Source organism: Anser anser (assembly GCF_964211835.1).
Source record: "Anser anser genome assembly, chromosome: 8".
Classification (NCBI taxonomy): domain Eukaryota; kingdom Metazoa; phylum Chordata; class Aves; order Anseriformes; family Anatidae; genus Anser; species Anser anser.
The window spans coordinates 24,591,655-24,607,659 of record NC_139728.1 but is presented as its reverse complement, the minus strand read 5'-3'; the positions used below and the strand labels follow the sequence as shown (position 1 = coordinate 24,607,659).

Sequence of the window (16,005 nt, the reverse complement as noted above, 5' to 3'; positions counted from 1 at the left end):
AATTTGTATGATCTGTATGTCTGGGTTTTTCTTTAATAATAGTAGAGGTCTTTGTGCTGGTTTGGTTGAATCAGAGTTCCGTTTTAAGCAGCTGTATTTTAACAGGTCTCTGAACTCCCAGTATATGCTGAAAAAGATAATAAAGTTTCATCTGCAAAATATGCCAATATGTTCCAGTTTTAAAAAGAAGAAAGAAAAGGCAGTGCAATGAATATTTGGGCTAAAAAGTTTTATTCCTTTCAGTTAGGGATTTTGTTTTTTGTTATGTGACTGTGTTACCTTCCATTTTATGACCCCTCTTCCCATTAGTAGTACATTGGAATGTGATATACACCTGGGCTTTTTAGCAGTGGCTTTAAACAGCCGTGCTATTTGAAAAATAGTGGATTGTTAAAGAATAATTTAAAAACCATTCTATATTAGTGTCCCATTATCAACACTTGTTACAAAATACAGGTTTGTGTAATTTGGATTTAAAATTTAAATATCTTGAATCAATTGCTAATTTGTTTTGGTTTATAACAATTATTTAACGGTTATGTTGGAATAAATGGGAAAAAAGACAAAATAAAAATTTCATCATTTTTATTGAAGATGGTACCGTGGAATACCTTCAAATATTTTACTGATTTATATTTGTTTGCTGTTAGAACGTGGTACTGTTGTGTTGAAGGAGATTTGCTTGGTGACTGAAACTTGGTTAAAATTTATGCATCCAAACTTAGCATGCCGTGTCTTAGTCTGCGTTTGTGTATCTGGAAAATTAATTTTTGCATGTAAATTGGATATTGGCTCTTCTACTTGACTTGAACAAATGCATGCAATGCATGGGGGTCCGAATTCCATTCATGTACAAACCTGAACCCAAGAGAGCATGTGCCTGTGCTGTAGCATGCGTTAAGGTGTGTCTGCAAATTTGGAGCCAGGTTCTCAAAGTAGCTGCTGAAGATTTAAACTGGGTATTTGATTGTGAGTGCTCATCATTGTTACGCTGTGCATAATTAAAATGTCATTACTTATTATAAACATTATAGTTAACTTTTTAAATAAAACTAAATAGGCAAGATTTCCACAATCTGCAAAACACAATGTGGTTGGCAGTAGATTCCAGTGAGCTTTCTAAAAATTTTCCTTGGATGGAGAGATGTTTCTTCATCTGCAAGTAGTTAGCTAGAATTTATGTGAATGGAGCACCAGCCAGATGTTAGTAGGCAATGGGGCTGAACAGTGTAAAATACCAATTTGACTTGACAGCAATTTGAGTGGTGAGACCAGCAATGAAATGAAGGCAGCTTCTGAATTCTGTCTTGTTTCTTTCACTTTAAGAAAGGAGGGATGCATTTTTACTTGAGCCAAGTCAAGAAAGCTTAGAAGAAAAAAAAATATTGAAAAAGCACTGAAAAAAAATCTGAATCTTCTCTCCAAGTATTGGTCCAGATTTTCAATTGTATCAGTCTGCCACCTGCTTTACAGTTGAAGATACATCTTTATTCCATTGAAGACAAGTTCTTTTAATTTAATCACATACCTGGGCGAATATGAATTATCAGTAACTTCCAGAAATCCCTTGCAATAATTATTTGTAACTTTAAAACATTATGGAGGTGGGTTCTGTCCTGAATCCCTTTGGAGCTTGATGGAACTTTTCATGGACAACAAAGTTAGAATTTGGTCGTGTGGGCTGTGTCGTGTGTGTGTGTGATGTGATGATTCGATGTACTAACTGCTGTTAATTCTATTGCCTTTCCTTGTAGCCTCATAGTGAAACAACCCAGTTCTAGAGAGATCAGTACAAAATTCTGGAAAGATTAGACAGGGAGACATCTTCAGCAAGTTATTAATTAGAGAGTCTGATGACAGTCTGAAAAAGTGCTAATTTTAATCAAGAAATAGATATATAAAGACTTGTTTAGTCTTCCTTACATTACAGTTTTATAAATGAGGTATATTTGAGTATGTGAATAATCTGTGAAAGTTGTTCAGAAAATATATTACATCCTGAATTTATCTTCAGTTGTTGTGGTGATCTCTTAAACCTAGAGTTTCAAATTACGTGTAATTTATGTTACGCTTTACTTCTAGCTGGCTGGACTTAATGCAAACTAATTGCATTTCTGTTTCACCTTGGAGACTTCTGATTTCTTTGCATGAGATGACAGCTGGTTTGTGCTGATGAATTGCAGCTGTGGGAAACGCGTGCCTGTTGCCATTTTAAACTTGCAGATCAAATATAGAACACCCTCTTGAGCTAACATTCAGTCAAGTATTCAGTCTTCTAATTTCCCATCAATATGTTGATTTCAGTGAGAAGTTAGAAGTCAGCGTATTCTGCTCCAGACCTAGCCCTTCATCTCTGCTACTAGAACTTGAGCCACTCGGGTGGAAAGAGTGGGGTTCTTCATCTTTCATGTGGTGACACTGAATTGCTGTTTGCTTTAAAGAGCCTTGAAAACAGCTATGGCAAATGACAGTAGTGATTTCACTACTGATCCATAGGGTAATATTGAAGATTTTTTTTATGATTTTGGTATACTGTTGCCCAACAGATCACTTCCTGGAGGACACGGGCATTTGACCAGGGCTCTAGGCCTCAGCGCGGTGAGGGGAAATGGCTGAGAGTAGTGGAAGAGGTTACGGTATCCCTCGCCCAAACTTCATGAAGAACGTGCACAGCCAAAGTCTCTTTTTCCCTTGCCTACTTTGAGATCAGGAAGCCTTGTGATCATAGGCCTTTTCTGTTTTCTTTCCTCTGTTGCACCTGAAAATGCACTAATTTGCCCTGTTTGTACTAATAGATAATGAGGTGATTTAGAGAATTATGTCAATGACTCTTTCCTGTAGGCCTAATTTTAAATAGTCCTTAGACTACAGAAGATAAGAATTTCAAAAACTTTTAGAAGTAGGGGGTCTCAAAGTACGACATGTACAGTTTACTATGATTGTACATGACCAGAAATTGTGAAGTTGTAGCAGGGATAATGTTTTGATGTAGTTTTCTCTCTGATACATACTGCATTTCTGCATTGCATTGCTAAGAATTAACATTGCTTTAGAGCCTGAGAGTGTATGCAGCTTCATTCAGTCACAAAGTAGTTATTTTTATCAAGGTCTTTTCAGTGATGTAGTTTACAGAGTTTTGGGACTGACAACAGGATAGGGAGAATGAAATGGTATTTGTGTCGTACCACACGCGTAAGGAATTACTATTATTCAGCTTCTCTAGGTTTGTTTGGCTTTTTGATGAGGAAAAAAAAAGGCCGCATTTCTGTCTAGTAAGAGTACAGTAAATATTGTTTATAAAATATTACCACTTCTTAGACTCCTGTTGTTTTCATACAAATCCTGGTAGGCCGTGTTAGCTCAAGAGGTGTTAAAGAGAAGCCTTCTGCCTCTTCTTACAACGTTTAAAGTTGGTGGCCTCTCAGGGAAACTTTACAATCAGAAGGAGAAGGATTTTTGCAATAAAACATTTGTGTCCTTGTTGTATTTTGAAGAACTGTCTTCATTTTGTCATGATCCATATGTAATAAGTATGTTATAAGTACTAGTACTCTGTTCTGGTGAGGCCTCACCTGGAGTACTGTGTTCAGTTTTGGGTTCCTCCCTACAAGAAAGACATTGAGGCCCTGGAGTGTGTCTACAGAAGGGCTACAAGGCTGGTGAAGGGCCTGGAGCACAAGTCCTGTGAGAAGCGGCAGAGGAAAATGGGGTTGTTTAGTCTGGAGAAGAGGAGGCTCAGGGGAGACTTTATTGCTCTCTACAGCTGCCTGAAAGAAAGGTGTGGGGAGCTGGGGGTTGGCCTCTTCTCACAGATAAGTAAGTAATAGGACTAGAGGAAATGGCCTCAAGTTGTTCCTGGGGAGGTTTAGGTTGGAAATTAGGAGACATTTCTTCTCAGAAATTATTAAATACTAATATATCAGTCAAGCATTGGAACAGGTTGCCAAAGGTGGAGTCACCATCCCTGGGGGTGTTTAAGGAAAGGTTGGACGTGGTGCTTAGGGACATGGTTTAGTGGGTGATATTGGTAGTAGGGTTATGGTTGGACTGGATGATCTTGAAGGTCTTTTCCAACCTTTATGATTCTATGATTATTATTAAGCCTGCTTTTTATGTCCCTGCCCATTCATCTCTTTACAATAAGATGCAGAGCATGAAGTTTCAAAGAGAGAACTTGAAGTATGGTGTATGGTAAATCAGGCACACAGCATCCAATAGCACAAAGGCAATAATGCAGGTTGTATGTCTTTTTATGTCTAATTCCCAACATGTGGGGCTGAAAATGAAGTCTGCAGAAGTTAGTGAAAGCAGCCTACCTAGTTAGAGGTAGATTTCTGTTTGGGAAGAAGAATCAGCAGAGTATTAATGAAGAAAATTTAAGGGCTTTCTGCTGGTGATTTCTAAGCTGTAAAGCATGAATTGGTGTAGAGGTCTTTCTGACCTGTTAGAGCTATGGTTACTGGGGACTTTAATCAGCTATTTTTCTTGGGGAACTCTGGAAACCAAATCCCAGCTCTGTCAATATATTACTATAAACACACAGTGAAAAACCTAAATAGTAGGTAAAAATATTTAACCTGAGATAACTGTTTCCTCCTAGGAAGAAAGTGATTATGCTTAGGTATCTTCCTCAACGTTTTTCAAAGTGTAAGAATAATGTACTTGAAGAAAGCTCAAAATAGTGCTCTGTTGAAGAATGTGCTCTTAAAGGAAGAGCTAAAAGTTCACTTCTCCATCTAAGTTCACACTGGCAATTATGTCACTGCATCTGCCAACGCGAAGATTTGTGCAAAGACTCTGGATGGTTCAATCAATCAAAAATTTTTCCCCATCTGACTCATTTTAGCAGTCTCAAGCACAGAAATTTCAGTTTGTTTCAAGTTTCAGTCTCACTGTTCTATATGCATGAGAGTTCAGGTGCTTGTTAAGGTTACTATGAAATTGCAATGCAAATGGTCTGTTTTCTGCAATTCTTCAGTTGCGCCATGGTTGCATTGTGTATGGCTCTTAAGACACTCGGTAGCTCTGCTGTGTGGTCGTGCGAGTTGCCCAGGCAATTTCTAGTTGTTCCTCAGCATCAAGTGGCAGTCATCCGAGAACATTTAGCTAGCTACGTAGGTGCAGAATAAGCTATAGGATAAATGTCAAATACCAACAATGAAGGAAACACTGATATGACTGTGTACTAATCTGTGAATGAAACTGCATGAAGTAGGAGGAATGAATACTTTGGTTCTTCCAGGCACAGGAATTATTTAAGATGCGTGACTCAAGAGATGAGTTCTGGTGCCAGGCTGACTTGCAGAGTTAGATCAATTCAGGGCTCGGCTGGTGCATGATGGTGACGTGCTGATTGAATTGTTGAATATATGCAATACCTGGTACAGTGTAGTTCTTACACGTGGGTGAGTTTATCCTTATAGCTGTTGGAAGGGGGTAATGATTGTGGTGTCCAGGCCCTGAGCTGGCAACTTGGCCGTATTAGTGAACCATCCTCCTGCCTGGAACCTCAGCTGCTGTTGTAGCTTAGGGACATCAAGAGACAAGGGTAGGCTTGGGGCTGGAGCTGGTTCGGAGCTTTTGGTTTAGCTGCTGCAATGAATGGAATGATGAAATCCAGTTCACAAATTATTTTATTTTATTCTTCTGCCTTTCTAGGAACGCTTTGTCAATTTGACCTGGAAAAGAAAAGATGATGACTGACAAAATAATTATCCTCTTTTGAAGCCTCAAGCATATGATTAACATTATTCTATTACTTAAGCTGTGCTTAATTTTGGTTGATTACTTTAAAAATAAAAATCGGTGTGGTGGATAGATTGGACAATCAAAATTCTAATTTGTGCTGGTTTTGTTTTTTTTAACTTTGAATAATCTTTCTATGCATGATACTATAGCATAAATAGCCTAAGCCTGTTTCCTTTGTACTATTGCTGTAGATCCTCACTATTTTTAATACATCTGTTATATCTAAAGAGACTTCAAATTTCTACAAAATACATAATGCTACATGGATAACTTATATAATTATCTCAGTAAATTATGTAGGTTTCTACATAACTGTATAGTAATTCTTATTTGGAGAATTACTGTTGTTCTTTCTGATTTTTAAATTCAGTGCCATTGTAGCACAATATCGATAGTGTGCCTTGAAGCAATCTTATCCATATCTCTAATTGTCCTTACATTTTGAGAATAAAATTAAACATTTAAATATAAACTAAAAATTTTAATCTATATAAGACAGTTACTTATCCTGCTTTTACTTGTTGATGTTCTCAAGTAGGATTTTGGTTTGGGCTCTTTCTAACTTTACAATGACTTTGACTACTGTGATATTTTATGCTAACCACGGGTGATGAAATAATTGATTTCATGTTCTCTGGGATAGCAGACAGCTCTCTTTTCTTAACTGTCTAGGACCTGCCATTGAGCTTGAAAAAGTAAAACCAGAAACAATTGAGCCTGAACCTGAGGTACAGAAGACCTTCAGTGAGGAAGCAAATACATCAACATATTATCCTGCCCCTGTTCCAGTAATGGACAAGTATATTCTCGAGAATGGAAAGGTATTTTATATTAAATTCAGCATGAATAGTTTGTAAATGTCCTTCAGGTGATTTTCGTGTGGAATTTTCTTACTCCTGGGGGTTTTGCATGGTTGCAGTTTGTACAAACTTTCTCAGTTTTTGCGAAGGTACACTGTTATGCTGAGAAAAATGAAGGAATTGCACAAATATGAACAGCACTGAAAATTATGCTCAGTGATGAGAGCATTTAATGCTGTGCGACACAAGGGATATGATGATTAAGTATGCATGCACTAGCATGTTTGCATAGTCTTCAGTTGGTGACATACGTAAATCCATTGAATATATACCAAAGTTGGTAACATACATTGTAAAGTTACGTTAGTCTGTTTAACAGAAGTACCTTTTTTCTTAAAAGGTCTTTAATATTTTTAGTGAGCGGTACTCATACTGCAGAGAAACCTTCATGCTTTGGTTGAAGTACAACAGCTAATTATGAACTCCGGGATGAAAATGGATACCCTTGGATATGGTGGGAGCATTGCCATTGAGTTGAGCTGAAGTAGTTTTATTTTCCAGATGCTTTTATAAAGTTGATGAAATACCGTCTAGGTGCAGTGTGCCAGCACCTGACTGATAGTTTTTCAGACTTTAGCATGTTTAAGACATTATCTGCTCATCCACAGAGGCCTGCTTTTATAGCTGTTGCCATTATGATTAAATTAACATTATATTTCTTTTACAAAACCATATGTCCTTAAGAATTGTCTATGCAGATCCTGTCTCTTAGGATATGTATGCATTCAGTACCATAATCTGAGAACCCTTTAGAAGGAAATGTCCATTTAAGCCTTGACACGGAGCTGAATTTAGTGATGGAATAGCATGAAATACTACGTTTTCAGATCTGCATTAGGAGATTGACTGCACAAGTGCCTGTCTTTCCTAAAGATGATTCAACGTAATTGTCGAGGACAAAATGTATATGACAAATGGTATAATTTTGGCAGTTTGACAGGTATTTGGTTTAGATAGCTTTTCTTGCCTAATATATTTAACATACATCATTTGCTTTTTTTTTTGTACATACGATTGCTAATGAAAACATAGTATATATTACTGTGACAGTTTGGTTTACTTTGCTTTTTTTCTCTTTAAGCTTTGTAAGCTAGGGCACGTCCTTTAGTATTCATACGCAGCTTTTTCTGCTCCTTCATTTCATCTGCCAATCTCTTGGCATTTATGCTGCTGAAGTTTTCTCTCTCTCTACAGATACTAATCTCTCTTTTAACTTCGCTTCTGTAGTTTTGGGGGTAATTCTAATGTTTACCTATTTATTGGGGTTTCAGCCAGATCAGAAATGTGAACTTAATAATGTATTTAGAGTGTTGGGGAGAATTTTTTTCAGTTTTCCTGATTTATGCCTTTTTTTTTTTTTTCATTACACCTTTATTGACATACACTGCTAGAATAGGGGAAATACTTTTTTAGAACCCCTACCCTTTGTGGCATTGGATTTGATCTTAGCAGGATTCTTTCCAAGCAGATAAGTCTTTCCCCTCCAGAGGGACAACAGAGTTACTGGACAAGAGCCGATGGCATTCATTGTGAAAAAAGAAAGTCCGACTTCTAAGATACATTTAAATACGTTGCACTTGTTAGCACAGTTACAATGGCGAGCATTACTTTCAATTTGCTGCTGTTTTTGTTGCACTGTGCTTAGAGGTTGATCCTGCAGTTGCTGAAATCAGGGGCAAAGTTCCCCTTGATTTCATCAAGCCAAGGGTCTGGCCCATGGGGCATCTATTCCAGCAAGGAAGAAATGAGTTCTGAATCAGTGCGGTAAGCTTCCCATAGCTTTGGGAGTAATAGGAAACAGTACCAAGCCTGTTCGACAGAGAGGTAAACTGAGACATGGACAGATTAAATTCCTTGCTGTAACACTGCTAGAAATAGAAAAAGGGAGACGTAAGATTTCTGTGTCTGTGACTGTCTGTCACGTACTTGCTGTTACCATAGGTGTTTCATATCAGGGATCACTTTTTTTTAATAAGTGAAGTATGTTCGAAGAAGAGATGATCTGTGTACAACATAAGTATTGAAAATATTTGCTGTAGCTTTATTTTTTATTTCAAGTGACTTAAAGCTAATGAATAATTTACTAATTTAAAAGACTAAACAATCTGTAGCAAAGATAAACTCTTACCTTGGCAGAGGGGAGTCAGATTTTTGATCAAATAGAGCAGTCTCTACAACTAATTTAATACAGAAATCCAAAGTTTAGCATCACAACATTCCTAATCTGCTATTTTCTAAGTAACTGTTATGTTTGTTTTTACAGATAACTTTCCATATTAAAATAGAAATAGCTGAATTATACCTGTAAGGTGTCTGTTTTCCGAACACAGACTGCACACTCTGAGCGAAGGTGTCTCACAAAATATGTAGACAGCACAAAAAAAAAGTGTGAATTTTCCTAAAGCAATTATGGAGGGGCTTGACAACACAGGAAAAAAAGGTGTTCGTGTTGTGCTTATTACTAGTTCCATTTCTGTCTGTTACAAAATATAAATGCCATGTGGATTTGTGAAAAGCTTCCTAAAATCCTCTTAGTATAGAAGTTTCTGCAGGAGAGGCAACTTGATTTATGGTTTTATACTTTGAGGAATTTTTGTATTTTTTTATTTTTAACAACATAGGTTGTAGCCAAACCATTCATATTTTTCTATTTAAGCTTTTAAACAGCTAGTTGCTTTTGAAGGATGCTGTAATAATAAAATGTTTCTTGAGGCTATATCTGCAATAATAATTAAGACAGGTTCCAATTTAAAGGAAAATGGAAGTGTGCGTGAATACGGGCTGTAAAATTATGGCTATATAAAATTTAACAGTAGTTTTGCCCAGTTTTCAGTGAGTTTAATGGGACTTATGTGATAGTGTTCAGATCTGTATGAGGAGGAGACAGTTTACATAACACTATATGAAAGGAGTAAACCCACAAAAAACTAAGAACAAACCAGTTAAGCCCAACAAGGTCTCCTAATACAGTTGTTGCTGTAGAATTGTGTTCACAGGATTGGTTTTAAATGATGGGGTGGAAGTAAGCTTTTATTAAAGAGTTAGTGTTACAGAAAGAACCTCCATTCGATCAGATTTTAGGAAACCTGAATGTTAGATATAAAAATCCGATCGATACATATTTTGGGTATTTTCCACTTCTGCAGAATTATCTGACAGCAGGTTGTATGATCTTCTTTTCCAGTGCAGTGAACTCCTATCAGTGATCAGAATAGCTAGGTCATGCCTTATCTTGTCATAGGTGCCGAGCAAGCGTGGGTCCAACAGAGTGACGCCCATCACCATGTGAACAAGGCTTGCTGTGTGCAGGCAGTGCAGGTGTTTGCGGTGTACTCCAGGAGTTAAGAGCACAGATGTGCAAGGGACAGACGTTATCTGTGGTTCTGCACAGGGCCAGCATTTGGATCCAGTCAGACTTACTGGCTGTGCTTACGACAGATCCATGCTGATTATTGGTGGAGTCATTTTCCTTGCTGTTGCTTGACAGTGGCCTGGTTATCAGGAGGTTTATCAGCTCAAATGTACTCGGTGTCAGCCTAAGGACAGGGCTCACGTTCTCATCCTGCATTCAGCTGAAGTCTGGAGCACTGGGAAGCTTGGGGTAGAGGTACTGGGTGGTTCTGTGGGTGTTAACCCAGCACAGTCAATGCTGAACAAGGCTAATAAGCAAAACTAGTCTCAAGCAGCTGCCTAGCTGCCTTTTGGAGACTGTAGTGGCTTTATGCTGCCTTTTTCAGTACCCATATTATCCTGCTTTATTACTGTAATGAAATATCTCTGCTCTGTGTTGTCTGGATAATGGAAAATTTATGATGTTGCAGCAGTGGGTCATTGCCTTTACCACAAAACAGTATTCACCTGTTCATGACAGGCAAACTTTGTGATAAAATTTGAGTCCCACAAAACTTACAAAGTCTCTGTATTTATGCTGAAATTGGAGCTCTCAAAATCCCTCCTGCCCATCTAGTTACTTTAAACAATCAGGCTGAATTTTGCCAACAGGTACAGGATATGGCTTAGGAAATATTTCCCTCTCTACTGCCTCCAAAATATGCTTTGGGTCCTTTTCAGCCACAGAGAAGCTTTCATGTTAAAGAAAACGTTTTTTATCTTGCTCCTGCATTAGGCTGGTGCAACTGCTTGGTTTATATGCTGTGCATATCTTTATAATAATACTGGATGTGTTTACAGTTTCCTTCTTCTAGTTCTCTTTCTAACCACAGTCTTTCAGGAGATAGGCTTGGGGAGGGGAGGGGGGTAAAAACAGTAATAGTAATAAAAATGGTAGAGTAAGAAGAACTGAGGGGGAACAAAAAGGAGGAGGAAATCCCTGACCCAGAAAGTTGGAGAAGTTTCAAAATCAGGCTAAATGAATTTGTTTAGCCCTAATTACTGTTGTTATAGTACCTAATATTAATGTTCCTACAGCACGTGGAGACTGTTGTGTGCTACGTACCATAGATAAGTTGTTATTATTACTACCTTCTAGGTCCATCTTGGCAGTGGAATTTGGGTAGATGAGGAGAAATGGCACCAGCTGCAAGTAACACAAGGAGATTCAAAGTATACAAAAAATCTAGCGGTTATGATTTGGGGAACAGATGTTCTCAAGAACAGAAGTGTCACAGGAGTTGCAACCAAAAAAAAGAAAGATGCCGTTCCCAAGCCACCTCTCTCACCTCACAAATTAAGCATTGTCAGAGGTAGGTTATTTGAAAACTTTTGCTTCCTGCTTTGGAGTTTAACCATTAATCACTGAGTTGAAAGATGCTTCATCTCAGCTCATGTAAAATTAACTGATTGAAAGCTGTAATTAAAATTGCTATTGCATTGTCAGGAGCATACTTATCCAGGAAAAATCAGACACATTGCAATAGCTGCACACAGTGCAGGCCTTCACAGTTGAAGAGTTTTACATTGACTTCAGTAAGGTTCTAGAAGATCATCACTCTGAACCGCTTGCAGGACAGGACTCTAATCTTGGAGAATACCATGTTGTTCTGGAATTCGTTTGTAATATAATGATCTTTTAAATGCACGTAATTGCTTTTAACAAGCCTGAGAGTAGCTTTAGCACATTCTTCCATCCAGAATGTAACCAACTCTGACATGAGGCACAGAAACCATTATAGCTGTGACTATAAAAATATGCATGCCTTCAAAGCTGAGAAAGAATAGTTTTGTGCTCTTAAGTGGAGAAACTATAAATAGTAAAAATTAAATGTTGCGCATGAATTAGAATTTGAACAGGAAGTGTAAATCACTGACCTATCTGGCAGGAAAAATTGCAATGACACTTTTAGTAACTGCAAGCCTGAGTCCATGCATGTAGTACCTAGAGAGAGCAGGCCTTCTCCTATATTTAAAATGAATAGTGAATTTCAGTCCTTTCGTATCATCATGCTTGTGTTTCACATTCATTTCTGTCTCTCTTGGTATTTTAGGCTTCTTTTTAAGTTAGAACTGAGTCAGTTCCTCATGGAATAAATACCTAAATTGGATTTTTAGCTTTTGTGTCCAGACTCGATTGCAGTAGGGCTGAAAGAAATCTCCCTATTAAAATTTCTTCTGCAATTTGCTTGACCTTCGTTTTTCTGTATTTCCTGTTCTTAGTCACTATGTGTTCTTAACTATGAACTCTTCTAAGAGCAGTTCTAATCTGCCTTGCAAGTGTCATGTTTTGGAAGTAAGCAATACAATTCCTCTTTGAGTTTGTGCATGTGTCTTTGTCTATGTCTTGTGGGGAAAAGTTGGAAGCTGATCTTCCTACTGTTGTCTTTCTTACTCTGTAAGAAACGAATAAAAGAGGTTTGTTTTTTCCCCCACTAATCTGTTTCAAGAATAAATATGGAAATGCAAGCTGTTCCATACCGATTTTCTAGTTCTGGCTAGGATCTTTTGGTACAATCCTACCATATAAAGCAGTGATGTGCTGGCTGCGTAAGGAATCCACTCTGTGGCTGTGGCTACCCTTGTCAGCTTCTAATGGAAAAGAGAATTGGTCACCCAGTATACAGATGCACTCTTACAAACCCACAGTAAAAAGGGATGATTGTTCATTGCAAAGAGCTTTCAAGTTTCCCAGCTGGAGGCTGTTGCTTCTCAGTGCTGATGGCAAGGTTGCTTATGTGAGAATTTGCTCTTTTACTTCAGTTAGGGCCAGTCTGTGTTGCTTACACTGCTTAAATGCTAGCTTTCTTCTAACTCATCTTGTTTTGACTACAGAGAGTTTGGGAGTGCACTCCAGCAGGCACATGGTGAGAGGCAGATGGAGCCCTTCTCTTTGTGCTCTTCCTTACCTTCACACACTCCAGCAATTCAGCTCTTCCCCATCTCCTCAGTTTTCTGTTTTCTGTCATACTTCTGCTTCCTGCCTCGACCCACATTTGAATTCTACTGTTCTACTCACTGGTTTTCCATGTTCTTCTTTTCAGTGTTTTTTTCACCTTGTCTTTGACTCCTTTTTTGTTGGACTCAAGACTGCACAATCTCCTCATCAGCCAGTTAAACTGCATGGCCAGTGCTTTTAGGTGGCAGCAGACAGAATTCCTGTATCAGCGGTACTGGGCAGTGTACAAACATGGTTTTCCACATCGTTGTGTCCTTTTCATTTGTGTAAATGTTAGCAGGTTGTCATGTCAGCAGTGTCTACTGGAAAGCTGGAAGTAATCAGATGAGAAGTTATGTTATGGAGAAATAAAGAAGAAAAACAAAAAAATGAGTAGCAAGTGGACAAATGGTGAAATGTGAGGAAGCTAGTTGGCCATTGACTTGGTCAGGCATCGCACAGAGAAGTTTAGGTCCTCGTTAGTCTTTGTCTACTTGGAATTTTGGTTAAGTCAGAAATAAGAAGGGGTATCTCTATGCTTCTTTATAATCAAAAGACAAAGAAGCAGAACCCCTGAATCACTCTTTGGAGCCCCTGAGCCAGCATCTTTATGTGACTACTAAATTACTTTTTCTGCAGCCCTTCATAGAAATGGAAGAGAAACAACTGTGATAATCTTTAATCATGGATCTGTCTGGGTCATGCTGACTTTTAAGAATCACAGCTGGTGTGTAAGTTCTGTCAAGTAATTATTTGCTTGACATTGTGGCTGTAACTGTTATTTTACTGGAAGTTCACCTTAGTAGGTGTATCTGCTGCAACCTTTTGGCAGTATTCCTGAGATTGCTGAAATAAAAGTTTATGTCCTACAAACATGCTGGATATCTTCAGGTTCTCAGTGACATGCCTCTTCTTATTTCATATTTCTTAGTTTCGTATTTCAAATCGTAGTTTAGTGATAATTAGCATTTCAGCTATCGGGCTGCATGGTGAATAGTTTTGTTTTATATTCAGTGTATATCTTAAAACATAAAATTCACATTGTTTTAGATGTTCTCATTGGTGGGCACAGAATAACGTATTTAAAATAGATTTTTGAGTGGTAACATCAGCTCTTCATGTGTCTGATATCTCTAGCTTCTTTAAAAACTCTCTACTGTATAGTATGTAATAAAGAAATTATAAGAAGTGTGATGCATGAGCACTGCTATAAACCTTGTTAACACAAAACAGCCTTTATAAAACTTCTGAGAGGTTTCAAAATGAACTACAAAGCACGCATAGTACTTAATTTTCATAACTTTTAATGTGATACATTAGAAATGTTATAAACCATGTTAATTAAGTGATAATCTCTGTGGCTTTCTGTATATGAAGCAATAAATGGCTACTGGAATAGATTACTAGGCAAAGCAGAACAGAGTTTGTTTAATCAGTCTGGGAAGCTGTTTATTACTAGTAGCCTACACAACAAAATGCGTTGTTCTGGTTATGAAACCAAAAAGCAAAACCTGCCTGTCTCTGAGGATTCGAGTGCGTTGCATCAGTTTCAGTAACCTGTGCTGAGTCCTGGCACGAAACTACTGACACCGTGGAACAGAGTTGTCTCTACTCTCATTGTCCTCATTGCTTTGCAGTTATTACTGTTACTCGCTTTTGTATTACAGTTGAGTCCACAAAGTGCATTGTGCAAATCTGTGAGAAGATGGCTCTCACCCTGAATAATCTACTACTAAAAGCGAAGTTCAAAGTATGCCCAGGGACAGGGCATACAATAAAGATGCAAACATTAATTTATGTTGTACAGATTTAAATAATAATAATAATAAATCAATAAATGTCATCTCCTACTGGTTACTGCTTGTCTAGCATTATCATTTACTGAATGTCTTGAAGGTGTGATGATAGAAGTGATTCACAGGGACCTGTAAATAACAACAGGTCTGGTGAGACCATTCATGTGGGAGAAGATTTTAAATCTGTTGTGGAGATATAGACAAATACAAGAGTTAGGCAGGCAACACTGAAATTGTAAAAGGTTGGAGTTAGCTTTGTTTCTGTATAGAAAGCTTCTTAATGCAGTCACAGCATAACTGAAAGTTTGTCATGCCACAGATTCAACCCTGGTGAAAAATCTTTGTCTTTAACAAAATAGCCAGTGAATCAATGAATGCTGCAGTTGTCTTGCAACAAATATACACAGTGCTTACTCAGTGTTGTCTCTCGAGTAGTTAGCCCAAAACAGGGATATATTTTTTTCTAAAAATAGACTAATGGCTCTTTTCTTTTTTTTTCTCCCCAGAATGTTTGTATGATAGAATAGCACAAGAAACTGTGGATGAAACCGAAATTGCACAGAGACTCTCCAAAGTCAACAAGTACATCTGTGAAAAAATCATGGATATCAATAAGTCATGTAAAAATGAAGAAAGGAGGGAAAGTGCAAAGTTCAATTTGCAATAAATTTTGGATTTTTAATAAAATCTTAGTGTTTTACATAAGTGTTGTTTTTTTTTTTTAGTTTGTGTGGCATTTTTGCTAATGGGAGAAGCTGCCCTGAAACGTTACTCATTCTATAACTGATTCATTTTTTGAGCAATTTTGTTAAAAGCCTTACTATAGTGTAATCTGCTTTTAAATAATGTAAGATAGATTGTAAGTCCACTCACAATGAAACGGTGAATTTTCAGAGTTTTTTTCCAGTCAGCTGCAGTATGTAACCTGCAGTTCTGTATATAGGTTGTAATTCTGCAAACACAAACCCATTTTGCCTACATTTTGTTTTACTGGAGTTAGTGAATCTAGGCTGCAGTAAAAATCTGTTCAAAAGGTATAACTGTAAAAATCCACTTTGCTATTGAAAAGGATTTTATTGTATTTTACAGAGTGTTTTTTCTGAACTGAAATTTTAATCGTTTGTTTTTATAAATATTTGTCTCAATCTCTAACAATATATTTGTTCAAAAACACAGAAAGAATGCTGCTTCTTCACTTACTATCTTGTAGTTAGATCACTATTGCCACCATAGTTGCAAAATATCCAAAGCTATAAGTTGTAAAATCACGATA

The 16,005-nt window shown here is 37.5% G+C and overlaps 1 protein-coding gene across 6 annotated transcripts in view; it reads left to right on the top strand.

Moving 5' to 3' along the window:
- Window positions 1-16,005, top strand: part of LOC310903394 (BEN domain-containing protein 5) — a 932,737-nt gene that overhangs the window by 575,864 nt on the left and 340,868 nt on the right. For 3 of the 6 annotated variants that reach the window (XM_083846603.1, XM_083846605.1, XM_083846604.1), the window contains 3 exons: window positions 6,421-6,569; window positions 11,098-11,311; window positions 15,239-15,437. The exons of the other annotated variants lie outside the window; for them this stretch is intronic. In XM_083846603.1, coding sequence (XP_083702729.1) covers window positions 6,421-6,569; window positions 11,098-11,311; window positions 15,239-15,399 — 524 coding nt within the window. In that variant the 3' untranslated portion in view covers window positions 15,400-15,437. Of the gene's footprint in view, window positions 1-6,420; window positions 6,570-11,097; window positions 11,312-15,238; window positions 15,438-16,005 lie in introns of those variants that run through there. 6 annotated transcript variants of the gene reach the window in all.